Source organism: Drosophila subobscura, chromosome O (genome assembly GCF_008121235.1).
Source record: "Drosophila subobscura isolate 14011-0131.10 chromosome O, UCBerk_Dsub_1.0, whole genome shotgun sequence".
Lineage (NCBI taxonomy): Eukaryota > Metazoa > Arthropoda > Insecta > Diptera > Drosophilidae > Drosophila > Drosophila subobscura.
In genome coordinates, this window is record NC_048533.1 from 24,300,636 (window position 1) to 24,328,269 (window position 27,634).

Sequence of the window (27,634 nt, forward strand, 5' to 3'; positions counted from 1 at the left end):
CGTTTGAATGTGCAGAATGTTGCTCTAATTTCTGACTTGATTTCCATTTCTTGGATTTCTTAATTAGATTCGATTCATTGAGTGACTTTGTGCTTGTTCTAACCTTATGAAATCGCTAAAATCTTGTATTATTATGTATATATACAGCATCAATCGAGTGGCTTACTTGTGACCAACTTCTAGAGTGGATCTATGGTAAGGCAACCCAATAATTGGCAGCTGTTGGCGCTGATTATTCTCGTTTTGGCAGAGCTGCGAGCCCCCAAAGTGGCCTAAAATTCGTAGACGAACCGAAACATTTGGTCAGCTCTGTGCTCTGAGCTCACGAAAAACGACTTTTCGATTGCTTGCAAAGTGGGAAAAAATGCCGCCATGTGACCTTAGATGGAAACTCGTCGCAGCAGCCGTCGCAGTCGCAGTGGCTGTGCCAGCAGTGGCAGCAAATGCTCATAAATTCTGCTGCCTCGAATGCTGTTTGTGTTTGCGTTTTTACGAGTGTTTCTTAGGTTGTTTTTCGCAAGAATCGCAAATTAGTTGGAGAGCCGCAGCAGCATTCAGCACTGATCACCGATCAACGATCACCTGAACAAACTCGAAACCGAAACTGAAAACGAACTCGAACGCCTACGACAGATGCGACGAATGGCGACGCCAACGTCTCGGCCAGCAAGTGGAGTGGCTGGAGGCCTCCAGTCGTATTCTTTGTGTCAGTCGGTCTCCGGATCGGTTGCCAATCAGTTGACGTGTGTGACCCCGCGAACGCACCATGCTGAATGGAAAGTTCTACACGGGTCTGCCCCCCAAGATGGTGGAACGGCAGGGGGCCAAGGTGTACGATCGCCAGGAGTCGCACTTCTTCTGGCCGGACGACTCCCAGCTCGACTCGGCGGTCGAGACGCGGGTCAAGCGTCGCAACAGCCTACAGCTGGAGCAATCGCGACCGAGTTATGGCTCCGCCATTCAGCGACAGTCTTCCACACAGGATGCGGCACCCGAGGTGGACACCCGTCGCATGTTTCACAAGGAATTTGCCAGCTCCTCCATCGAGTTCTACGACAACCTGCAGCCCAGCAAGGATAATCGTCCCTCTCTGAGGCGAAACATGCGTCGAGAGGTGACCCCAAAGCTGACAGAAGTTGCGCCCTACAGGGGCAACCTTCCATTGCTCAGCACCCATCCGGAGGAGGACCCCACCTGTGAGCGACGCAAGCAGGCGTACAGCTCCACGATACAGTTCTACGATTACGTCAACCAAGACGACTGCCACACGCCCACCCAGAACAACGCCAGGCGACCCAAAATGGACATGAACGACAAGCGTGAGGTGGAACTCAACTCCAAGAACAGTCCCAAGCTTCAGGTGAAGCGGAATGTGCGCAGCCTCAGCGTGGAGGTGGAGCCGAAGGTCACAAAGAAGCCGCTGAACGACAGTCGCCCCGACTGGCAGCCCGAAAGCCGACGTCGTCCCGTCCTGCCCCTGCAAGGGTCAGTGCCCAAGCGAATCCTTAAGCAGGCACCGCCCGAGGATCTGGACTGGATGGACAGCGGACTCCGGCGGCTGCAGCTGCGAAGTCCTGGGCTGCGAAAGAAACATGTCACCTACAATGAGGAGGCCGACGAGTATGCCTACTACGATGACAGAGGCAGAGACAGAGACAGAGACGAGGCACCTCAGCAGCCAAATATGCCGACCGGAAGTCGGGAACAGTCAGAGCAGCGATCGTATATGGAAACTAGTCGCACGAAGCCATTAAATAATTATAATAAGAGTATACACAATAATAACCACTCCGCCAGCAGCACCAGCGCACGGAAAATCTTGCCGAAATCATCGTTGCCAGAGGCAGGGGCCACGGGGGATGAGGCGGTGTCCCCCGACCCACGCAAACACCTGCGGAGCAGCCTCTGCTTCAACGGCGACGCTCTCATTGTGGGCACCCAGTCGTCATCCGCCGATTCGCAGGCGCGCCGAAGCTCGGCTCGACAGCGAATCAGCGTGGGACTGCCAGACTGACAAAGAGAAGAAAGAGCAAGAATGGGAGAGGGGAGCAAGAGAGAGAACTTCGAATGCATATGGCAGATAGCAGATGGCAGGGTATTTACATTAACGATCATCTGCTAAACTTTGACTTCACCCACAGGCGAATCATTGAGTTGATTTATGCACGAACCAACCTTGATCTTGACTAATCTATGAGCAGAGGCAGCAGCAGCCGCAGTGCCCAGATGTATTAATTTAGTTAATAATGAATGGAAATATGCTAATAAACTGATGTATAACCCAATGCACATCGAATCGCCAATTGGGCAACGCTCAATCAGCTCCAATTTCGTGGATAATTGAGCGCCTTTATATGGGAGCAGCGATCATTCAGATCTCGGTTTCAATTTCAGGCAAGTCATTGCTCGGGGCTGCCCACCTGCTTATGCCCATTTGCCAAAGCACCAACCCCATCCAGACTCCTTTCACAAATTTTGCACAAGACATTTCACCGAAAAGCAAAAAGCGTTTTGTGGCCTGGCATTGTTAAGAAACGAGCGGAAACCAGCCACAGCCCCAGCCACAGCCCCCAGACCACGTTCAAGTCCACTTTTTTGATTTGTTCGCAGGGAAAACGGAAATTATGCGGGGCGGTTTCAGTGGCTGCCACAGCAATTGTCACGCGTTTTGAACTTGAGCTTGACCTTGGCAACAGAGAGCCACAGAGTGGGTTCGGGTGGGTTGTGGCTGCTGCTGTGCCACCCAACTGCCTGATGTCCAACCCGCAAACGAGCTGCAATTGCCGCTGGTTGCATAATTATGCATGCCATGTACCAAGGCCCCCCCCCAATCAAGGCGGCATTAGACTCGTATTTAATTAGAGGCATCACTTTAATTGTTTTAATTTAATGGCAATCTCAATCTCTTCCCTGGGAATGTCGCAGCTGAGATATGTGTATAGACAGGCGGGACACATAGACAGGATAAGCGTTCAAATAATTGTGCAAATGAAGCGGGGATAAAATGTTATGCAATGCGCAAAAGTGAAGTCCCAGTCCGCGGACATGTCCATATCCACATCCACTTCCACTTCCACCTACCGCCAGATAACCAGAAAGAGCTACAAGAAAAAAAGAGCCTCTGCATCTTCCGCATTTCGTGCGCGCATCCTGCCATAGAAAGTAGTCCAAGCGTGCCAGCAAAAAAGGCCATGTCCACATCCACCTCCAGCTCGAGCTGCAGCTGCTGGCTAACATTTCCTGGCTCGTTCGTTTTGGCCCCGACTGAACCTGAACTTGTGGCCAAAACAGGGGGGAGAGCAGCATCTATTCGATAAGAGATGCTAGAGTCAGAGCTACTCTACCAACTACCAACCACACTTATAGAAACCCGTTTACCAGACACACAATGCTGATGAAGAAGCGCCGATAGGGCGGGTGTTTTGACTGCCAGTTAATTTGTCTACTTTCTTATTGAGTCACAAAAAAAGAGCGAAAAGCATTTAACCCAAGCAAACCCACTTCAACGCGGCAAATCGCCATCGTTATTCGTAATTACAGCCATAAAGAAACATTTTATTTATGCCCCTCTGCGCATGCGCTCTATTTCCTACTGGAAATGCAAATGATGCCTCAGTTTCAGGCACAGACACAGCCACAGCCACAGCCTCAGGCCTGACACTAACGCTGACTGGCTCTGGCTGTCTTGGACTCTGGAGTGGAGTTGCAACAAGTCCATGCGTGAAGCACAGACAGACAAAGATTTCAATCTGTTGTACGGCGGCGGCCTGCCCCGGCAGGTTTCAATTGCAAAACATGTTGCCGTTGCGGCAGGTTCGAGTCGCAGTCGCAGTCGCCGTTGCAGATTCGATGAGGAGGAAGCTTCCAATAAAACTGTTGCGTTCATTGGCCAAACTTTCAGTTTCGTTGGGGCCACGCTGGTGGTTGATTCAATAATAAGTTACAGAGACCCAGGTCCCTGAGTGAAGCCAAAGTCGGAACTAAACCCTCTCTAAGCCCTCCCACCACACTCGCAATGCGTCTGTACTGGAATGTAAGCGGAAAGTCAGAGCTAAACGAGGATCAGGATAAATTCGAATCATTACAGTTCTTGGCTGTGGCAATGCTGCTGGTCGTGACCGTCTCCGGCCTGAGACCGGCGAGATCTTACTATCGCAGAAGCTACTACAGTGCGCTGGCCCCGGGATCCGGACCGGGCTCGGGCTCAGTGCCAGGACCTGTGCGATTGGCACCCTCTGGCTACTTGCGCTCCGATCTGCAGACAAACGAGAGCAAGCGTCGCGATGTGACCAAGAAGTATCCCAAGAAGTCCCACTACAGACCCTATGGATCGGTGAGTTCTGCCCGTTGTCAGTCTTTAACCCAAAATCCCAACTTAAACGATTTACTGGCAGGAGGAAGATGACTATTCCGGAGAGCGCTACAACTCCGCCGAATACTCGGGCGAGTCGTCCGTGCAAGACAGTCGCGAGTACACCATCGGCACCCAGATACGCGTCCAGCATCCCATCACAGTACCCAAAAAGGCCGGCCCCAGCTCCAGCTATGCCAAGCAGCCCAAGTACGTGACGGCGATTCCATACAAGAGCAGCGGCGGCTACCAATCCGATGTGCACGTGGGATCTGGTGAGGATTTGTCGCCACACAAGCGCCCCAAGTGGACTCAGGTGCAGTATGAGCCAGAGCCAGATCCGTTCCATCTGGTGCCGCCGCCCAAGGCCACGTCCTCCTCCAGCAGCAGCTCCTACAGCGTCTTCGAACCGGATCACGATGACTACGACGTGGTGCCCGTGTCGCGTCCCAAGCCTCACGATCGCTACAAGAACGTGGCTTCCAAGAAACAGATCGACGCGTACCTAGAGGACCAACAGAAGCTGCTCGACGATGCCATCAAGCTGCAGCTGCTCAACAATCCCAAGCTGCAGAAGTTCCTCAAGGCGCAGGCTCACGAGCACGAGCAGGAGTCCAGGCCGGATCTCGACATTGAGGACTTTGAGTCCTACCCGCCACCCAACTTCTCCGGCCCCGGCCCCCTGCGCAACAAATACATCGAACACCCACCACCACCGCCGCCCAAGGGCCCGCGCTCCCGCCGACGTCCACCAAGCGGAGATCTGAAACGGCCGCCCAAGTCGAAGCCGATCATCAAGCCCAAGCGGAAGTACAGATCAACGGCACTGGTCATCAACGTGTAGGAAGCTGAGGTAGCACTTAGTCCTAATGATACTCTACCTTTAAAAACGTCGATTAGTTCTAGTATAGTGCTGTATATAATAAAAGACCATTTATTTTATTGAATCTCCTGGCCAGTGTACAAATCAACAGTCATCTACAGTTGACTACGTATCTACATTCCTAAATTCCTACATTCATTTACTAAATTTTACAGAGTGGCAACAATCTGCTTTTATAGCGACACGCTATAAATACGCTATAATAGTCGTTGTGAAGCGTGATCGCCGGTACAATAAGTTGTTCGTCTTCAAGTGTACCATATTTAGACTGTACGAGATGAAGAAACGTAAATACTGGAAGCAAAGCAGAGCAGAGACAGGCACCCAGGCCAGGCCTCAGACCATAATTTATTCGTATACCTAAAATCGGAGTACACTTTGAAATTTTTCGTTATAGTTTTCCACTGACTTGTCAACAGTATTCAAGCAGTTCACAAACAAATTGTAGTCAATAATTATCTTTATATTTTAGTGATTTATGTATTTCGTTGTTCAGTGATCTCGTGTAGTAAAATTAGCCGTATTACATACAGTCTGGCAGCGCTGCCATCAGCTGTTTCGCATGATAAGAAAAGGTCAAGAGTCGCTATTGTCGGTCTCTTACAAAAAGCGTGGACGTTTCGCTATATGATCACATCCCAAAACTCATCACAATGGACGTTAAAGAGTTTGAAGTAAACAAAACCCTTCCTTATGGTGAGTAGAGGCAAATGTTTGGAAACTGAATTTGCGATTAACTTGTGTCACATTTATGCAGACCCCTCCCTGCTCGCGGTCAACATTTCGCTGCGACAGATTGAGGAGATTGCCATGACGGTGTCTCAGCGCAGCCAAGTGAGTGGCGTGAATGAAATTGCCTGGGCCTTGAGGGCCCTGATGCTGACGGATCTAACTACTCTGGCTGGAGATGATACGGCTGCCAATGTTCGCAGGCTGTGCCTGCGTGCCTGCTACCCCTTCGAGCCACAATTCTTTGATAAATTCTTCGAGCGGGCTCTGCACTCTGAGATTCACACTGCCGCCGTCTGTGTGTACCCTGCCAGGGTGAAGGATGCGTACCAGGCACTGCAGCAGTTCGACAAACTGGAAAAGGTGGCCATTGCAGCTGTAGCCACTGGCTTTCCCACTGGCCAGTACGGATTGCAGACGCGCTTGCAAGAGATTAGCCATGCCATTCTGGCTGGAGCAACCGAAATTGATATCGTGATCAACCGGCAGCTGGCTTTGGTCGGCGACTGGGAGGCCCTCTACAATGAGGTGGTGCTGATGCGCAGTGCCTGCGGCCAGCGCGCACACTTGAAGACCATTCTGGCCATTGGAGAACTCGGCACAATGGAGAATGTAAGCTGGTGACACGATTTTCGTAATTACTGGCTGATTGGCATCCTCATTGCAGGTCTACAAAGCGGCCATGGTATGCATGCTGGCTGGAGCGGACTTTATCAAAACATCCACAGGAAAGGAGGCGGTGAATGCCACGCTCCCAGTTGGTTTGGTTATGATATTCGCCATACAGGAGTTTAAGCGTCGCACCTGCCAGATTGTCGGTCTGAAGCCCGCTGGCGGAGTCCGCACTGTTCGTGATGCCATCGCCTGGATGACGCTGGTGAACGAGACCCTCGGGATGCGCTGGCTGCGTCCTGAACGTTTCCGTTTCGGTGCATCTGGTCTGCTGGACGACATTGAGAGGGTAGTGCGCGAAGGCGTGGCCAAGCTAGAGGCTGAAGAGGCCGACAAATCCAAGCAAGGTGGACCGGGAGTGGAGCAAAATGCCGTGGAAAGCCTGTGCAACGATCTGCGCAAGATAAAGGAGGAGAAGTAGACAAAACTTTGCTCTAGCCATTCATACTTCTCCCATGGAGTTGATACTGCATTTATAACTGCATTTTTATACCGTGACAAAATTTAAAAAAATGAACACAATTTTTATGAGTGCTGTTGATCCTGTCCAGTCGATTTTTACTTGCAACTGATTAGAGCAGATTTTGTATCTTTTTAAATATTCGTGAGTTTTTAGGGTGTAAAAATCTACACGATTCTACATTCGTTAACCATGTATAATTTACACAGCGCAGGCCATAGGTCTTTGCTATTTTTAACACTCTGGCAGCACTCTGTTTTTATAGCGACATGCTATAAATACACTATAACTTTCGATGGAACAATAAGGGAAATTTTATTAACTTTGTCGGCAGTGGGCGCGTAGCGCGGAGTGGCTGAAAAGGCTAAGGGTGCGATCGGGCCCTTAACCAAAGGGGGGCCTTTGAACGCACATCCGAATTCGCAGAAATCGGTCTGCTCGAATGTCTTATAACTAGTATCCTTAAATAAATTTTAATATTTGGATGGGAAGCGTATTTGGCGGTCCAAGTAATCTCTACGGAATATAAAATTCAAATTAAGCGACATCAGATTTTAAATGAGATTACTTCGTCACTTAGTTGCTTAAATTATATTGAGCTCTCACACCTACGGCTATAATCAGTGCAGTTATCTCCAGCATTTTCAACGTTTGCCATTTTCAGAGTAAATCAATTCGTTGACTTTACGAGTGCATAAAGAAGTAGCCACATCAAAGCGCGGGGGCTTTCAATAGCACACCTTGCAAACACCTGTTCCGATGCGATGCCCGCACATTCTTGACTTTTACCTCTTTCGCAAAAGCCGAACGAAAATCCGCAATTGAGCAAGCGAATCCGAGTCTGAGTCCACGCGATTGCGATTGCCACAAAAGTGGGTGCAAAAAAAAAACAAAATACAATAAGAAACGAAACCAAATTGATTTTCTTAATTGACTGAACAATTTCAACAGTAGCCAGCCAGTCCCAGGCACAGGCCAGAAGCAAAAGCCAATCCAATCGAACCAGAGCCGGACACCCAGTCCACAACAAAACTGACCTTGAAAGCTGCTGTTGCTAATGCTTGTACTCGTGGCGGTGCAAAAGAATGCCTAACAATGGATGTGGAAAGTGAGTTTAAGCTGTAAAGTAGCTACACCCTATCGATGGGGCTCGTGGGTGGGATTAGGCCAAGCCAAATCGAACAGTATCCTGGACAAATCGAACCAGAATTAGTCATTGATTTGCTTCTACTTAGTACCCCTGTCCCCAACTGTGCATAGTTTTCCGGATCAACATCAGCATTAGACAGCCGCCACGTTGATTTCATTTTCATTGGAATTTTGCACAATTGGCCAAGATTACTGTCAAATGGGCAAAAACCAGTTTCCAAAAGCCTTTCCTTGTTGGCTGCTGCTGCCCATAGAATCGTAACAGAAACCGAGACCGAAACTGGGATTGGAACTTGTTTTGCATGCACGAAAGTTGGTTGTGTAATGCCGTCGGTGGGGGTGGTACTCGTACTGGCTCTGGGGAGTGGGCGTCGACGTAGTGACTGCCGGAGGTGTTTAGATAAATCTGTTAGAAATAATTGAACAAAAGACTCAAGAAACGAACAGGATTAAGATTCAATCAATTTCAAGTATCGTATATTGCGCTTACAGATCTATTTATGTACTCTATACAAATTGCTCAAAAGTCCCAAGGCCCAGAATATTTATAGTTTTGGATTTGGATTTGGATTCAACATCTGCGAACCGCAACAAGTTTATTTGCTTCGCTTTACATTTAGACAGCTTCGATTAGAGTAAGAATTATGTAGCTGGAATTGGATCTGAGGAGAATTATGAGTTACAAATAAACGAAGAGCGGCTCATACGCATATAGGAAGTACGACACATAGTTTACAATTTGCTCTTAAACATATCACACAAGAGTTTTGATGAAGTCAAGAATAAGAATCAGGTGGAAATCGGGGGTTCTAGTTGTGACAGAAGAGAGGGCGTGTTAGGGGAGTAAAGAGAGTAAAGAGTAATGAAGAAGATGCAACATCTATAACTATCTCCAAGTCTCCTTGGGATCCCTTAGACCTTGTTGAAGGAGTAGGTGAAGCCATCTGGCGTGCGGTTCAGGGAGAGCTTGCCGGGCGGCGAGAAGCGATGGGGGTTGGGCGTGGTCGTGGTGTAGTACGCCTGCTGCTGGGGCTGCTGCTGCGGCTGGTGGTACTGCGGCTGCGGGGCGGGCTGGTGGTACGTCTGCTGTGGGGCCGGATTGTAGGCGGGCTGCGGGGCGGGGCGGTACTGCGGCTGAGGAGCCGGCTGATGATAAGTCTGCTGGTTCTGGCCGAAGCTGGGATCGTTATAGCGGGGATCGTACGACCCATCATCGTAGTCGTTGCTGCGGAAAGAGGGCTGGTGCTGGGGTGCGGGCGCCTGGTACTGCTGCTGCTGCTGCTGTTGCTGGGGCTGATACTGTGGCTGTGGCTGGTATCCGGCGGTGGGCACGGGCTGTGGTGGTGCGGGTGGTGCCTGGGGCAGATGGTCGCCAGAGGCCTGGAAGCTGTTGCAGTAGAGAAAGGGAGACATGATCTACTTAATAATGGAATAAATAAAACCTCCGCTTACCCATTCTTGCCCGCCGTGTAGGAGATGGTGCGACGCTGACCGGAGGGATCCACGTAGCTGTAGCTGCCGTGGCGGGTGCCATCGGAATCGGTTTCCTCCTTGAAGTTGATGCCATCCTCCTGCTCGTAGGCGGCACCGAATTTACCGTCGCCAGAAAGATAGCGCTGCTCGCTGATGATGGCCGCCGTCTTGGGGTCCTGGTGATAGTTGTTCTGGCAGGCAGCCAGGGCCACCAGGGTGGTCAGGGCGAGCTGTCAAATATTTCTCATAAGCATCACACGAACAAACACACGCTCCAATCAAATCAATTCAATCAATCAATCAAAACTCACAAAGCGGAACATTTTGTTAAATATTTTTGTAGGGGATGTGTGTATCCTTGGTAAGCTACTGCGTAAACTGCACTCTAGATCTCTCTCTCTCTCTCAGTCTTTGTGGAGAATTTGGGGAATCACTCGCGCCTTTACACTTTGCTGTCCGTTAGCAAGGAGGGAATTTTGGACTCGGATGTGGGGACTGGACTTGGACCGACGACAACCGATTTATTCAATAAACTGCCTTCCGCAACGGCGCCGCCCAAGCTTTTTATAGTCCGATCCGCGGTCGGGGCAGCAGAAACCTTGGACTGCTGCCGCCGCCGACGACTCCGACTCGGCTCCGCCTAGGCACTCCAAGCCCCTGCTGCTGCTGCTGCTGCTGCTGCTACCTCTGTAATTGTGTTGGTATTACGAGTGTTAACAGTAACAGTAACAGAAACAATAACAAGAATCAAGCTAAGTGCTCCAATAAGTCAACTTTGCGGCTGCTGTTGGTATTGGTACCCACTGTCAGTGGTATTGGTATGGGTCGTGGTTATCGCTGCTGCCGAGTCGTTTTACCAGTTTCGTACTCTTTCGCTTCGAGCGTCTACTTTTGCTTTCTATACATACGATCTCGGACAGGCCCAAGCCCAAGCCCCAAGTCCAGCTCTAGTCCAAGTCCCAGCCCAAGACAAAACTATTTTTTAATTATTTAAACACTTCAGAGCTCGAGTTTTCCACTCTCATCTGAGAGCTAGCTGGTGCCAGGGAAAACTGGGAATTAGCAATTGGTTCTGCTCTCTGTTACCGCTGCTGCTTCGGCTGCATGATGTAATTTTTATGGCAATCGTTTAATTTGGCCAACAAACTTGTTTCACTGGAGGACAGCTTCAAGCGCAAACCCCAAAGACAATCAAGCATCTAAGATCCTCTCGGGGGATCACTGTGGGATACCTCTCGAAAACTGTCCGATTTGGATGGATCATGAGGTCCGCCCCCTTTCCCAATGGGTTTACATTTGCTGCATGTGCTTGGCATGGCCGTAATGATTTATATCTAGATCGTTGGACTTTGCGGCGTGGCCAAAACCACCTGGCAACAATCAGAACCACTAAAGCCAGGGTTGCTGCAATGTCTTTGGCTTGTTGACTTGACTTGACGCTGGCTTCAATTATTTATTGTGTTTGTCCGCTTGAGGGGGGGTGCCAGGGGGGTACCAGTTCCAGGCATTGTTTGGGACTTGTTTATGGCCAAACAGCCAACTGTTGGTGGCTGCCACCCACATGCGACACGCCCAATCCAACGCCCACATCTACTCAAACAATTGTTTAAGAACATTTTGCATAATTTATGATCGCAACGGCTCCAAAAAGATTTAAGAGCTGCCATACAAGAGGTCAGGTGAGTGTTTACACAAACGAAATTGTTTCTTTACTTTTGGTCTAGAATGGCAAGTGGAAGACCAACCAAGAGCTAAAAGAATTACATCATTTGAAGTACACATTTAGTCGACTGTAGCAGCACCTTGTTGACCCACTGTACTCCATGTACTCCCCCCAAGAGAGTGCCACGTGCAAGAGAGGTTTTCGGTATGGTGACAACCTTCGATATGAGCAAGAATGAAAATATTCAAGTCTATGCAAAACGGTTTTCAATATTTTAATGAGCAATTTCCGCACACACACTCCCTCAGACACGCTCGGAATCATTTGTGTGGCACAAAGCAGCCGCATGTGGTCGGAAAAGAGCCTGAGAGAGAGCGCGGTGGGTCTCAAGTAGAAACATTTTCATTTACACCGTTATTTGCCCTTTTGCAAGTCCGCCATTCATCATTATGGTGGCCTATCATCATCATCTTCATAATGGTAATCACCGTCATCATTGCTGGTTTTGTTTGTGTGACCAAAAACAGTAAACGCCCTCTCACAGCGGGAAGGGAAGTGTGAGGCAGGGCAGAAACCAGAAGAAACACGCCCAAGACAAATTCACGGGAAGGTAGGCCCATCGGATTTTGCTTGCGTTCCACCCTCTCTCTTTCTTTCAAGTGCATTCACGTTGCACTCACGAGAGAGGTTCGCTCTCTCGTACTGCCATACCTTTATTCAATATGCATTTCGACTGCAAAGAGGAGGAGGTGGAGGAAAGGAACGGCGATGAACGACTGGGAGGAGTACTCGTAGAAGGAGGAGGAGGAAATTAAATCAGTTGACAAACAACAGCAAGAGCAGCGGCAAAACAGCGAATAACGGTGCTGGCAGGGAATTGGTTGACTAAGGGGAAGGAGAAGTGTGCAAGGGGACGTGGAAGTAAGCCCAAGGTGAGGCCCGAGAACATTTCTGGATTAGCTTGAGGGTGCGAAAGGGAGGGTTGAAACTGCCACTATGGAATCACAGTGCACACTCGATTAGGGGACTAACTGAAGGAAACGGTTTGCACCAAACCAACATTATTATGAGCTGTAGTAATTTCTAAATTCAAAATTGAAGACCATTTAAAGTTTATAATAATTCCTGTTACTTTACCCTAGTTTCCAGTTTATCTAGTGTTCACTGTAACTACATGTTTCCATCCTCCTTTTAACATTTCTCGGCTGCTGCTGCTGGCTGCCTTTTTGATTTTGATTTCGATTTCGAGGCGTTTGCCTGATGCGACGATACTGCCACCCAGGAATACAGTGGAAGGGAGTGGGTTGATTCGGGTAGGGGAGGGAGGTTGATTCTGCATTTTTATTTTGATTGTGCGCAAGAGGCAGATACATAGACAGATAGAGCAAGGGAGTGAGAGATGCATGGATCTATTCATAGTTCTATTTGTCAGGCGTTCACTCTCGCCGAGTTAATCACAATCGCTCAGATGATAATGAGGGTTGCGCCCTGCCATTGAATAGTGGTAGGGGCAGGGGGGGATGGGATGCAAAGCAGAGCATTTTCCATAGCTGGATTCGCCTTTAATTCCGCGTTGTCTCTCAATTATTTCAGCTGCCATATAGAGAGTGAGTGCGCCGCCTCAGAGTCAGAGGCCTCAGACCTACCACCGAACAAAGCAGGGAATGGAATGGACGTGGACAGAACCAGAGCCACAGCCAGACAATTGCGATTATTTGTAATTCAAGATGCAGTCGAGCGTTTTCTGAAATCGAGCGAGTCAAAACTCCAGGCGGAAGGTTAACGAAAATTTAATGCTAAATGCTTATCGGTTCCCCAGTCCACTTCCATTTCCATTTCCATCATCGTTCTGATTCTCATCCTCATCCTGGAGTCAAAGCCGAAACTCGCTAAACTTGTTGAGAAATACGATCCATTGAGAGTGAAACACAGAGAAAGATCCATAGATAATCCCATTCCGGGTGTGGGGAGGTTGGTTCCTGACGCGATGGTGATTTGATAGCTGACTCATAGCTGACCCTGCACACTCCTCGTCAGCGAATTCGTCAAAAGTCAGACAGAAAATTCTCTCTCCAGATTCCGAATCTATTCAGAATCCCAGAAACGAAAGTGTAATCCGAGAAGGTTGTTCCCAACTCATGTGTAAGTGCCCGCTAATTGCGCATCTGCCTGAAATTTCGCTAGCAAAGTCTTCGGTCTCCGGTCTCTGGTCTCACTTTCCGTTTGACTCGGCTTAGCCTTGCCCGCACTTGTCAGCTTCATGGCGACCGTTTAATTGCCGCATAACTAACGTGGTTTATAGTGCCACTGCCACTGCTCTGGACCAGTTTCCCCACACGCACCGCACGGCGCATTGCGTCGCACATGCAGCCTGCCGCAATATCAAGGTCAAATGGGGGGGCTGGGAACCAGAGTTGAAGTCGCCGCATTGCGTGTTGAGGTGGGGCTATCGACGGGTTCCCAAACGGGTTAACAGGCGCATGCGTAGCGGTTTTCGCACTGCTGCGCAGACTTCCGCATTCAGGGACCTGGGGCGTTGGCTCCACTGGCATCGGCACCGGCACCAGCTCCGGCTGCAGCTCTGATCATGCAAATCAGTGGTACGTAGAGTGACGTCAAATCGTGACGTGGTAATGGCAGAGAAAAACTGTTCGGGGAACTGACTCATTAGAGGCTATCCGCCTGAATTTAGTTGAAATTGTTTCTGCTATGTTTTTTGGCTTTGCTTTTCGTTCAATTATGTATCTTCCTGCCCTTGTCCTTGGACTGTGGCATGCCACAGCTCAGTTGCAGTTTTCGAAAGTTGTTCCACCCAAAAGGCTGACCTTGAGCGGCCACGCGGCTCAATGAACTCTCCGATATGCACATGCACATGGGATACAGTGGAGATTTAATTGAAGATGGATGAACAGCTAGGAAGCTCTAAAGTTATCTTAACAGAGGATAACCTTTAACCAAACTTCATGTAAGGTCTCACATCTAAGCACAACGTGACTTCATCTACAGAAGGTCAATTCATTAGCGTCCACTCCATAGATGTCAACATCTATTCATTGGCGAAAATGATTCATGAATTTAACGCACATTACACATTAATTACCCAAGCTGACAAAATGCTATTAACCAACTTATGATTTCCATGTATAATCGCATTTTCAATGTCAGCACAGACTTCAGCCAGCAGGTAGCAGCTCCAGTTTCAGCTTCAGTTTCAGTTCCAGTCCCGTCCAGTTCCAGTGAATTTTTCGAGAGTGACATGCAAACAAGTGAGCGATTAATTGCAATGGCAGCGGCGACAAATCAGAATCGGGCAACAATCGCCCGCAAATGGGCACTGAGCCCCCAGTTAATTGTACTCCATTGTGGCCGGTGTAGAACCGTGTAACCGGACACCGGACCCCCGGACAATGTCAAACGTCAAAGTGCAAGAATTTGACAGCTCATAAAAATTGATCTATTTATGTGTGTATAAATAGCAGACAACGAAAACAAACAAACAGATAGATAATGCCCAAACGAAGATTGAAGACTGAAGACTGGAGTGGAGTTCCGCTCTCATGACATGGCAATAACTTATTATCCACCGAAAAAATTCGTAAAAAAAAATACGAGTGCGAGTACAAGTATGAGTGGGTCCACTTGACGTGCTCACTCGTAATCGATTTGATATTTAGACCTCACCAGAGACCTCTACTCGACTCAACCTCAAGTGTTTTTCTGTGGCCTCTCGCTCGCCTCCTTTTTCACAGGTGATTAGATGTTGGCCACGTCTACTCTAAGGTGGCGGCAACGGCGGCGGCTCAAAGTGCTTAATTAGCCTACCGTTTGTTGCCGCTGCCTGATTTTGTTGCCACTGCTACTATGTTATTGTTGCGGTCCAAAACTTGTGCACTGAGCGAAGGTATTGAGAGGGATTTGGCCAGTAGATCGATCGAACCATTGTTAAATCGATTCCATCCATTGCTCGTTCGTAGTAATTTCTCTCAGTGCAGACCCACGCTTTGCGAAGCTCGAATCGGCATGCGGTAATGATATGCCAATCACAAATTTAAGGTAGCATGTAGAGCGGATCAGCTCATTGAGTACGTTTAAAGTAGAATTAGCCAGCGTATTTTGAAATCGAAAATAGCTGGCTAATTATGGCAATGGAATTTGGCATTTGTATTTGCCAGCTTAACGTATTCGAGCAAATCTCGTTTAAAGAACAACAGAATTCGATTTTGCTGTGGGTTTCTGAGCAGAATTCAATTCCCATGTACGAGTTTATCCCGAACTGTGGCTAATCATTTCCTGATTGCATGAAACTGTCGCAATTTTGAGTTTGGAAAATCCTGCCCCTGCCCACGCAGGATAATGGAGTGTAAATTTGTTTATTCTGGCGCTGATCTTGAGCCTGACTGACACAACAACGGGCCAATTAACTGCTGCCAAGACATTGAGAATCAAAAAGTAAATAAATCAACAAGAAAGAACTCCCATTCCTATTCCAATTCCCATTCACTCCGTTAATATTTCCTGGCCCCTGTGCAACATTTGGCAATAGTTTTCAAAAAAAGAAGTCGGGCCCACACGAGTTTTGACAGCCATCGACAGTTGGCAGAAGCCCAAGACTCAGAACTCGGTTCCTTTCGGACAATGCCTGCGGTTGATTTTTTGTCTTGATTCTCTTTCTCCGGCATTCTTTTCTGCCGCTTTTCTCCTGTTTTTTCATGGCAATTATTTGGCAATTTCTATTCACCGTTTTCGCTTGTAAAACGCATTACAATATCTTTCTCTTCTCTTTTGGCAGAGCTGTAGGATTATTTTGGTCATTGCCATGTTCTCACATTTTTTGTTTGCCTATCCCCTGCTCGTCGTGTCCGCAGCAGCCTCATTGTCCTCTGGCCTGGCCTATGAAAATATTTACTTGTGCCCAGGTATTGAAAACACAATTAAAAGGTTTTTCCCAACTAATTGGTTTCAATTATTCCGGGTCTCGAGCAGAGACCAAAGAGATGCGTAAGATCTGTTGCAGAATCCACAGATGATCGGAGTCCCAAGTCCCTCGAGCTCCTCGATCCATTTCAGGCGGCGGCTTCTGCATTGCGCGATTTCGCACATCATTGGAGTCGAGTTAATTGGCTCGGACGCAACTTCAAGATGCTGGGATATCGATACGCGATACGGGAAAATGTTATGAGAAACAACAAAAAGAGTAAAAAGATATCAGATTGTTTAGGCTGGCATTTCATTGGAATTGGTTCTGTGAGGCAACTTCTCGGACAGCAATTGCTTACAGGGATCTCCCTTTTATACAGCCCGAGGTAAATCAACTCCTTGTTTTTTCATAAATTTGTTTATCTAACTCTTAAGTTATACTTACCCCATTTCAGGTCAATGAAATTACAAATTACCAACTCCATTCTCCCAGCTTTTAGTCGGCATTTAGGGCTTACTTCGTTAGCGGATTCAAACCAGTAGCTGGAGTGGCACTGGAAGCACTTTGGTGCACCATTGTTTGGCCTGGTCCGGCGGTGGGTCGTTAATCTCACGCCTCACGCCCCTTGGATGCAACACTGACAATTAACCACAACAAAGCGCAAATTATGTCATAGGCATTTTCATGTTGATGGCTTTTCCATTTCCCATCTCCCCAGCCTGAGAATTATGACAATAATGTGACAATTTACATAGCAGCAAACAAATCGCTGGGTTCAAATGGTGGAGAGGGATACAGGAGGTTGGGTAGGGTACGGGCACTGTCTGTCACCCCTAAGGGGTGCTCGCCGGAACCAGTTGAAACAGTTGCTCATCGCGCTCATCCTCTCGAGCCGAGGTCCGGTCCGACTGAGCGGCCCACTCTCATTAAAATTGAACAAACGAGCGCACAAATTGTGGATCCGGCACTTCCGATTCAGCCAGCACCCTTTTGCAGTAGGTCACTCCCCTCGAAGCGAGTGATATGCCGCGCCTGCGTAGGGCATCAGGATGTTTGCCGTTGTTCACGTGACATTGTCACATTATAATTGCCAGCCCCCGCAGTCCCGCAGCCCCGCACCAAAGCCCATGCCATGCCCATGCCCATGTCATGGGCCGGCGCTTTCGTTACGTGGGCTTAACCGTTTTGTCAGCAGCGTCCCTCAAGTGTGATCCGCACGGTAAACAGGACTCGGGCAACGTTTTTTAAGCAGCTCAGCGCAGAGCAGCACGCGCAGCCCTAGAATGGTCCCGCAGAGACACCCCAAGCACAGTGGGACCAAGGCCATGGCCACTGGGAAAACATGAATGAATTACTTTATTAACAAATATTCAACATTGATAGATGATAATTAATTCATCCACATTATTTTGTATGGAAAATCCTATCTAAAATTATCCCCACATGAACAAAGCTTTAAGAACTTTTTGTAGCCATTCCAAACGCCATTCCGCCCACTGTCCACGACCCACAATGAAGCTGACAAGCCACGACGACGACGAGTCAGTCGGCAGCAACGGCGCTGCCTAACGCGATCCGTTAGATTCCTCTTTTTGTTGGGTTTGACTGTCGCCATGTTTGTTTTAGTGCTAATCCGCGCAGCGGGTTGTCGCCTGTCGCCCGTTCGCTTGCCGCAAACTGATGCAAATATTTTATGAAGTGTTCGAGGGCACTTCAGAAATTAGTTCCCATGTAAGCGCTTAAATTGTGAGGCAACGAGGCCATCCCGATGCTCTAATCTCCTGCAGAAAATTGAAAGCCCTCACCCTCTCCCTCTGGCTCTGTCTATCATCTATGTGGCATATCCTCTTGCTGTCTCCCGTAGCAGCTGTTGTTCCTGGGATGTGATGTCGTCAATTGCGATGTCAGAAATCACGCGCCCTGCTTTGTGTCTCATTTAGGTTTTTTATATACATTTTATCGCCACCAATTGGACGGCAGGCTTGTTAGGGCAGCCGCAGATATGTACCATCCATCCATTCGGGATCTGTCGCTCATTCTGCTGTTTCTGTCCCATTTCGGGATTAGTGGCTAAATCCCTTTTATTTGACAAAATGGCTTCGATAAAAATTGAAAAATCAGGCGATTGAAAATGAAATTGAAGTTGATTTTGTTGTCCTCGACGACAGCTGCCCATAAAAGTCCCGAGAGGGTTTTTAATAAATAAATATATTTCGTTTTTTTGTGTATTTTTCTGCCACAAAGTTGCAGTTGAAAATTAATATACAATTGCCGAGAGTCCCAAGCTCGGAGCTCCGGCTCGAGTGGCTCGCTTGCTGGCTCTACAAAATAATTCTCGAGCATTGTTGATCCTTTGTGGCTTACTCGCGTCGTTCAGCGGAACAAAAGCTCTCGAAAATTGGTTTGCCAATATCCTGTTGCAGTTTCAGTTGCAAAATTCAAATCGCTAACTACCCCTTTTGTTTTAGGCGCTCCGCACACAAAATACATCCCATATCCTGGGAGCGTAATGATGTGTTGGTGTGAGTGACGTGTAGCAAGCTCGAGACCGAGTGTTAAGTGGCCTCTTCACAAGTTCTGGAGTGCCGCAACCACAACCCACAAGAGGACCTTCAGCGACAGTTTGCAATTTCCCAGGTTGAGTTTGAGGCTGAGTCGGAGCTTTGTCAAAGTCGATTTGTTACATTTCTCGAGTGGGGAGGCCCTCTCACCTCCTCGTAGTTTCAATATTTGCCCTGCACTCGTCGCGCTGTTGAGGAATGCCACTGCAGCAGGGTTGCATCGTTGGCTGCAGGGTTGATCGGGCAAGGACGAGGCGCTCGTTATGATGACATATGGCCTCCCATTGACGCGATGCGATGATGACGCGACGGCTTTTCACTTTTCACCGTTGCTGGTCGACTCGGACTTTGTGCAGTTCCCAGGACTCGGCGATTGCGTGACCCCGACAGTGTACCCATCCCCGGCCGTAATGGCTTCATTCGGGGGGATGCACCTGATGACCCAGCGAGGGCTCGAATGAATCGACCTGACCTGACCACCTGCTTCCTTGACCGGAAGTTGAAAAGTTTCAAACTTTTCCAACCTCTGCGGGTGTGGGTGGAGAGCTTCGTGTGACAACTTAATTAAATGATATGCCTTAACGGCTACTTCCACGAATGCGCCAGCTGACCTCGTGGTGGCCGCCATTTTCCAAAGGGAAGAGCATGATGGGTAGGATGGGGCGCTCCAACCCCAGGAAGTAGTTGTTGAATCCAGGAAGAACTATCATACGCAATCACTTGGCTGCCTCGAGGCTCTGAGCGGTCGGCTTTTGTTATGCTAAAAACAAAAAAAAGAAAACATCAAATGAAAAGGCAACAAATTCAATTACGACGCTGCGTCGTGAGTTCGCCTCGGGGGCAAGGGCCGCAGATGCAGCAGCCACCACTTCCGACCTTTTAGCCAACCAACCAACCATCCATCCCACCGATCATCCAGGCAATGCAGACTTCGTCGAAAGTTTCTTTCTCATAGTGCGTCCCCTATGGCAGGAACCACACAAGACGTTGTGATCTCGGTGGTCCAGCTTTTGATTGCAAGTCCTTGATGGTCCCTCAGTTTCAGGAGTGGATGTAAAACTGTCGCAGATCGTATAACACTTGTTAGCCTCTGTTCACAGATTTCTAGCGAACTGCCGGGGGGATCGAACAATGGGATGATCGAACATCGACGAGATCCCCAGAAAAATGCGGGCAATTGCAACTTTCTTGAGGTTAAACGCAAGTTGCTCTTGAGCCTTCGAGGACATTGTTCCAGCGGCTCAGCGGATTTGCCCCGTAATATTTTTCTCACCTCCAGGAGGTCCACTCATCTCAACCTCAGACGACCCGGTATTCGAGCCGAACCATTGTCCCGTTTCGTGCTCAGATTGCAACAATCAAACGGAGAGGCAAGCAGATTCGTGGATGTGCAAAGATTTCTATGGACTTAGACTTAAGGAGCATCAAGTACTTAGCAGCGTAAAAAAAGAGACATACGAAGGGCGGGGACTCCACTTGTGATTAGGCAACGCTTCACTGATCCTGCCATGTCCTGGCCTTATTGTCACTCTCGACTAATCGCCTCGGACAACACTCGAGCAGTGCCTCGATCGTGTGTGAGATGTGATCAGAAAATTATGTTCTGATCGATTCTCTTATTTACCAGACAGCTGCTCGATTCGTGGCGATTCCCTAATGATGTTCCCCCCATGCCAAATACCATTCCCATTCCCCTTTTTGGCTCTGGCTCTGGCTCTTGTCTGGCAAATTATGCGACTAAGCGTCAAAGACAATGCCGAGTTGGTGGTGTATGCAAATACAAAGAACTCCGGATGGTTTTCCGCTGAAAATTTGCCATTTGCCCACTAAAGTAAGTTAAGCTGAACTTAAGGGCACTAAGCAGGGACTAAGGAGCAGGGCAGGAGTACGAGAGCCAGGACCTAGGCTTAGCCTCTCCTTCTCTACAGCTCTCCCCGCTCACCTTATCTGAGCGGCAGATATAGAAAATTGATCTGGCGATAAATCGAGCTACTCAATTTACAAAAACAACGCCGCCTCGGGCTGACTTTTGCTTGCCGCAAGGCTGAAGCCGAGGCCGAAGCCGATGCGTGCAGACAGAGACGTCCTGACTTCAGGTACAACAACGAGGATAGGGACAATCGGAAGCCGGATTTGCAAGGATCTATCCATCTCTGTCGCCCTGCTACAGCTCCTCCTTCGCCTTTGGCTGCTGTTGCAAGCCAGGATCAAACGGATGTTTAATATTTTGGCTTAGAGACATTCTCATTACATTTGAAAACAAAGGCAGCCGCAAGATGGAAGAGGAGGAGTACTGCCTCGTACCAATGCGAACCTCTGACCAGGCCAGACCGCCCGGCCAGGATTTGGGCATTTAGCAAAAGGGTAATCCTGCCCATTAAAATCTATTTGCATACTCATATTTTTGTTTCGCTAGGTAATTGCTCCTGGATAAGGATCACCCGCAGAGGCACTGCTCGGCAGCTCGGGCAGAGACGCGGAGCGAGTGTGGTTTAAGCTTGCGAAACCTTAACCTGTTGCCACACCTGCCCCGGGCCAGGGCCCACACTCTCGGCATTGGCATCGGGATCGGGAACGCTTACGCGAACTGCGCTAATCACGGCGGGCAAACGGCGAACGTCGTCGTCGCCGTCGCCTTCATTGAGCTCGCGCTGGGGATTACTTAATCAACGAAAATCTATGAATTAAAAGTGTTACCGAAAATCCACCAGCTTCTCCCTCACTTGTTACGAGCGGAAAATTCCGGCGAAGCGACCAGGCCGCAAAACCACTTCAGATGGAAGAGGTCTGTGCTCTGCGCATGGCTTAGAGAAGGGCACACAACCCGTCGACCCACTCAACCGATCTGCTGGGCAAAGCTTGCAGATTTAAAGCAGTTCAAGTGAGGCACAAGTTAGTCCAAGGCCAAGACAGATCAGTGGGCTTCCCCTAAGTTAGTCCCAATCCCAGCAGACAACACCGAATTGTATCTCTCATTTTTAAGGCATTTCCAGCTAGTCCGAGAAAGATCAATTGTACGGGCCCGCATCTTCATGACTTCTCCTTTGGTCTCCACTCTTCTTTTTTTATAGACATTATAGAAATCAAAAAGTGAAAATCCTTTGCTCGCCGAGAGTGCAAAAACTACAAGAGAAAACTGCAAATTAAGACCAGAACAATGCCGGGGCCCGACAATGTGCAGAAAAACGTCACTGATGACAGAATGATGAGGATTAAGCCAACACAGGCACACACGCAGAGATCCAGAGAGAGCACAGAGTTCCGTTTCTGTCCTGTTCTGAGTCTATTAAAAGTCTAAAGGCAGATAATAAAGGGCCATTAGGACTTAAAAGGGCTCAACAGCAGCAGCAGCAGCAGAAATAGAAATGTCAGGGACTATAGACAATACATGTACATAGAGTGCGAAAGAGAAAGGAGAGAATTTGTTACCCCGGGTTCAACAGCATCCGAGTGAACCGGGGTCCTTGCCGAAAGTCGAAATGGCAGCACCAACGAAGCATATTTAATTCCAAATCCCCGCAGGCACTGAAGCAGCAGCCATGGGTGCCCTTGGGTTAGGGTAGGTTTTTGCACATCCTCCTCGTGGCTGTCTGACTGTGGCCATGGATGTGTGTCAGTGGAATAGACCTACACTCATCTGGCCAGAGATCTACTCTACCCAGCACCCAGTACTCTCCATCGCTCTCCGCTCTGTTTGCTTTGGCCAACGCAATTTGGCAACTGTGTTCCTGAATTGTTTGTTCAGCCTTCCCAACGAAAACTCATTTTCAACGGTGCCTGCTCCGGCTCCTGCTGCTGCTTTTGTGAAAGGATTCAATTGCTTTTGTCCGCATGGCAGAGCGGGGATAGCGATCCTGAAGCAGCAGCGTCAGCAGCACCCCAATCCAGCGATCCAACGCGGCTCGACAAAGTCACAAAAGTGAATTTTTGCTTTTTAACTTTACGAATTTTTCGTTGTGTGTTCCGTGCCCATTCTGCTGGAGAGAGGGAAATGGGAATTGGGAACTGAGAACTGGAGCGGCCATTGCTATCTGTCAAGGTTCCCAAATTAATCCCGACTTTGGTCTGCTCATGTGGAAAAACTATGCTAATTTGTTTGATTTCCTTCTTCAATGCCAAATGTGGCAGTGCCTTTCATGTCTTTCATTGTTCCGATATTTGCATAATTCATTTGTGATTAGTCCCGGCCATGCGGTTGCTGCTGATGTCTCAAAAGATATGGAAAACATCACAAAATGGCAACGCATAAAAAAGTATCATAATTCCCGCTGTAATCTCATGATTCCCCATGTATGCCAAAACGCTTTTCAATTGCTGCAGAGGTTGGGCTCTAGCATAATATTTATTTAAAGGTTATTAGATGGGAGATATTAAGATTTTTCTGCAAAGAATGAACCCAGTGGGCCCACTGTGCAGTGGGAAGCAGACGAAGACGAAGAGCAGAGAGCTTTTGCAACAACAACTTTGTGCGGGGTGAGAGCACTTATCCGCGCTTGTGCATAGAATTTTGTGAGCGAGAGAGGATTTACAGTTGCATTCGTTTCGTTGAGTGATGTTGACAGAAAACAGCAACAACTACTACGCCAAATCGAGATAAGGCAATGCAAATGTGTACTTGCAGAAAACATTTTAGTGAGCGAGAGAGGACTAACCGTTGGTTAATAGGTAATAGCGAAGCCATAAAGAGGGAGAACAAAGCGAAACTTTAGCTAGAAAAGGCAACAACTCAAACACGCGACCAATATCGATGCATAACAAAAATATTACTGATTGCTAAGAAAGATAACGAAAGCGATGATGATGTGATGAACAGTTGAATGATTTTTGGACATTCTCTGTGTTCCTGTATTCTGTATATCTGTATACATATAACTGTACACAGTAAGTTCCCCTCAGAAAATTCCCATAAAAATATAAACAAATAGTATTCATTTCAAAACCTTTAGGTTTATTTTTAAAAATTATTTTTTTCATTTCTTAAATTGAATGATATGCACTTAGATCTAAATGTTTTTAACTAAACTAAAATTATTAACATGAAAAGTTGAAACTTTTACGAATGCAATTTGAATCACTTCGTGGATGGGTGAATGGCTAAGGCTTAGGTGGCTAAGGGGCTAGTTAAGTGGCTGCGACTAAACTAGTGAGTGGTATAAGGTATTAGGGTGCGTTTAAGGCTCAACTCCTGGAGATGTGTAAGCTTTCACTGATTGAATATTGTCCAATGCCAAATGGATCCGAGGTTATCACAGTTCCCAGCACTAGGAAGGCACTTCAAGTGCATGCATGAATGATTCGATTCGCCGACGGCAACTCAGTTTTCGGATTTCCCTCCACTTAGATCTTGCGCTGGCTATACATATCGGAGATGAGGCGCACGATGGTGATGTCGCCGATGGTCTTGCGGAAGAAGAGCTCCTCGATGGTGAAGCTGGAGACCTTGTGCATCATGGAGACGACGCCCAGGAGCGTCTGGAAGCGCATCGGCTGGTTCGGATGGGTGCGCGTAATGTAATTGTGGAGCGCACTGCGGGCATCGTTGTGCATGGCCGCCACTTTGCCGGACTCCAGGAGTCCGCGGGACTCGGCCGAGGCGGAGGAGTTGGGACTGCCGCTGCCTGTCAAGATAGAGCTGTTGGCCAGATCCTCAGTGGAGCTAGCCGCAGGCGGGGACTTGCGGAAGAGCGAGATGGCCCGCAGGCACTCGTACTCGGTGCTGTCGACGTTCAGGTGGCACAGCTGGTTGAGCACATCCTGGAAGGCATGCACCTCCCGGGAGACCATGCCCACGATCTCGCGGTTGTTGTTCTCCGCCTCGTAAACGAACAGCAGTTGGGCAAAGTTCATGGGCATGAGGTACTGGGCCATGGCCAGAATGAAGAACTCCTTCCACGACTCCTCCAGCAGCATCAGTTGGTCGGGCATCGGCAGCTCCGTGAAGGCGCGCACGCTCTTGATCCAATTGACGTTCTTGAACAGGTGCTCCGCAGCCGTCTCCTTGATGTGCTCGGCGGCCATCAGTGGGGGCGTTGGGGGCAGTGCCCGTGTGGCCAGGGCATTCATGTAGGCGGCAGTGGGTGAGAAGAAGCCGTGATGTCCCTGGTGTCCGGGATGGTGGGGCACACGTGGCACAGAGAGATCCAGCACAGCGGCTGGGGTCTGGAAGGCGGCGCTCAGCGCTGGGTGGCCAGGATGGCCGGCATGGTGATGACGCTGCACTCCAGGGATGGGCATGGGCAGGCCGGGAAAGCCAGTGAGGGCGGCTGTGTTCATGAGGATCTCTGGCGGAATCTGTGGCATCTCGCCGGCGCCCATCATCGCATCCTTGTACATGGCCATGTGGCGGCGCAGCGTGGAATTGCGTGGCCCGCGCTCATGCTGCACTGCGTCCTTGTTCATGCCCACCTCGAAGCACTTGCGCAGACGGCAGGCGCGGCACTGATTGCGGTGTGTCTTGTCCACCACGCAGAGGCCCTGCTTCTGGGACTTGCACACGTACTGGCGGGAGCGGCGGATGCTGCGCTTGAAGAACCCCGCACAGCCATCGCAGGCATAGATGCCGTAGTGCTTCCCGGAGCTGTGATCCCGGCACACTTTGCATGGCACATGGTAAAGGATGCGGCCTGGAAGAGCAAGAAAGGGAGAAGAATTTGGTTAGAATTGTTTGATATTTGATGATGATTGAGGGACTACTACAGGAGTTTGGTCTTTGGGTTTGGATTTGATGGATCCTTCTTGGTGTACTTACTTGATGCCGCTGGGGACAACCGGACGCTGTTGTACTTCTGATCCATCATGTCTGGTGAACCCTCCGCAGACTGCATACCGATGTGGGGCGTAATTTTGGCGACTTTTTATAGACACAATTGGGGGGCACAAAATGTTTCACTTTTTCTTATTTCTTGTTGACACTTAAGCACTGCTCTCGGAGTGGTTGATTGTTCGACTTTTGGTTTTGCGATTCGTTTCGATTTGTTGTGGGTTATCCTTGCTGGAAGCACTCCGTGTTATACCGAACGATGAATGATGTGGACTCGCTGAGATCACGACTGGTTGTGTTGTCTGCTCACCACCCTGCTCCTGTTTTAATAGTCCTGCCGCGCAAAGCAAATCCCGGAGCCGTGCCATTCATCGAGCACACTCCGATCACCCTTAGGTAGTCGAGCGCTACGTTTATTGGTCGTCGCTTCTGCAGAGGGTTGGAAGCTGCTCTTGCCAGCTCACTCGCACGCACGCACTCTAACGTGGCTCTCTCCCGCTGGCTATCTCTTTCGCACCACACTCTCTGAGCATCCTTTCGATCCTGGTGGCAGCAGGCTGCCATTGCAAAAATTCATTGAGCAGCAGCCGTCACTTCGCTCATTCTCAATTCTATGGGTTTTTATGGCCTTTTTCCGTTGCGACCGCTACCTGTTCTCGCTCTCTCTCTCTCTCTCTCTTGTTCGCTCTATCCCTTATGTGTGTCTCTCCGATTTTCTCCCTGGGGTTTTTGGTGTGACAGTTGTTAATGAAGACAGCGCCGTGGCCGTGGATGTGGACGTCCATCCACTTTCCGTTTATGGCGCTGCCATTATTGCCGCTTTGTGATTTGTGTGAAGTACCTGTGGGTTCTGTTCTGTCCTCGATAGTTGGGTAGTTCTACTCGAGGGGCCCTGCCTGAGGGTTGCTCGAAATTATTGATTGTTTTCCATTCAATAATTAGTTGTCTTTTATGATGCAATCAAATGGGGTTTATTTGTTGGGTGCCAAAAAGGGTAGTAGTACCTAAGTAGAACTGGGGAAACTTATGGCTGGTATATAATTAATATGGGAAAGTTTGAAGTGGAGCAAAACTAACTTCGAACACACGCAGAGGAGTTTTTAATTGAACTCTTTTAACACATATTTGCAGAATGAAGTAATTAAGTTTTAAGTGGAGATCACTTAAAGAGGAAACTGAATCTATTTTCATTCATTGTCTCAAGAATGTATAGATCTAATGAATTCAATTCATAAAAACTATACCTTATTAACAAACTGTATTTATTGAATATAATTATATTTATGCTATTAAATCAAATGATTGTTACGGCTAGTTTTGACATAAACCAATGGCTCTTCATCCGACATCAAGCCGTTATATTTATATTCCTATAATTCCTATTTTAGAGTCTAAACATTTATTATCAATTAATATTTTTACAGATCTGTGACTGTTTGAGATAATTCACACTTTTAAATGAATTCAAATATCAATGAAGCATTACTTAATGGCACTTTAATGAGAACAAATTGAAATTCAGAATTAACAGATTCAATTTCAGACTTTCAATACTAGAATAATAGTCTTAGCAATGTTGTAATTGAAACCAATGGAAATTTTCTAACTTTTTCTCGGGTTCAAGAAAACGCTTTCGGAAACTAAGATTCTATATCGATTTTTTACAGAGTTTATTACTTTTACTTACTATTTCTCAGTGCATCAGTTGGAGTCTACTTCCACTAGTGGAAATCTCCAGCAACTCCCCCTTGTAAGCCTGCTTATGTGTTGCCTTTTGGTAGCTCAGATCAGATCAGATCAGAGCACGGCCAAAAATTAGATTCAAGTGGCCAGTCCTTCTAATCGGGCAACTAAACCAGCCGAGTCCAGCCGAGTCCAGCCTAGTCCTAATCGCATAGCGTGCCGCTTAAGAAGATTAGAAGGAAATAAAGAGACTGCTGCCTGAGAAAAGGCAAGCTGCTGCTGCTGCTGCTGGACCTAGATCCAGATCAAGCAAATTTAAAGCAAGCTTTCTA

The 27,634-nt window shown here is 48.3% G+C and overlaps 5 protein-coding genes across 5 annotated transcripts; 3 read left to right on the plus strand and 2 right to left on the minus strand.

The window, feature by feature from the left end:
• The first annotated feature begins 690 nt into the window (after positions 1-690).
• Positions 691-2,285, plus strand: LOC117897964. The gene has a single exon (XM_034807072.1). The coding sequence runs from the start codon at positions 767-769 to the stop codon at positions 2,012-2,014; it is 1,248 nt and encodes a 415-aa protein (XP_034662963.1). The 5' UTR covers positions 691-766; the 3' UTR covers positions 2,015-2,285.
• Positions 2,286-3,773: 1,488 nt separating this feature from the next.
• LOC117896811 lies at positions 3,774-5,250 on the plus strand. Its single transcript, XM_034805316.1, has 3 exons — positions 3,774-4,033; positions 4,088-4,333; positions 4,395-5,250. Exons 1-3 carry the CDS (start codon positions 4,016-4,018, stop codon positions 5,193-5,195), a joined length of 1,065 nt encoding a protein of 354 aa, XP_034661207.1. The 5' UTR covers positions 3,774-4,015; the 3' UTR covers positions 5,196-5,250.
• A 533-nt stretch (positions 5,251-5,783) lies between these two features.
• On the plus strand, positions 5,784-7,154 carry LOC117897968 (deoxyribose-phosphate aldolase). Its single transcript, XM_034807079.1, has 3 exons — positions 5,784-5,930; positions 5,992-6,575; positions 6,631-7,154. Exons 1-3 carry the CDS (start codon positions 5,888-5,890, stop codon positions 7,054-7,056), a joined length of 1,053 nt encoding a protein of 350 aa, XP_034662970.1. The 5' UTR covers positions 5,784-5,887; the 3' UTR covers positions 7,057-7,154.
• A 1,641-nt stretch (positions 7,155-8,795) lies between these two features.
• Positions 8,796-10,261, minus strand: LOC117897950 (DNA translocase FtsK). Its single transcript, XM_034807049.1, has 3 exons — positions 10,029-10,261; positions 9,697-9,947; positions 8,796-9,631 (listed from the first exon to the last, which is right to left on the minus strand). The coding sequence occupies exons 1-3, from the start codon at positions 10,038-10,040 to the stop codon at positions 9,157-9,159; spliced, it is 738 nt and encodes a 245-aa protein (XP_034662940.1). The 5' UTR covers positions 10,041-10,261; the 3' UTR covers positions 8,796-9,156.
• Positions 10,262-23,869: 13,608 nt separating this feature from the next.
• Positions 23,870-25,951, minus strand: LOC117897836 (protein tailless). Its single transcript, XM_034806900.1, has 2 exons — positions 25,608-25,951; positions 23,870-25,482 (listed from the first exon to the last, which is right to left on the minus strand). Exons 1-2 carry the CDS (start codon positions 25,681-25,683, stop codon positions 24,197-24,199), a joined length of 1,362 nt encoding a protein of 453 aa, XP_034662791.1. The 5' UTR covers positions 25,684-25,951; the 3' UTR covers positions 23,870-24,196.
• Positions 25,952-27,634: the final 1,683 nt, after the last annotated feature.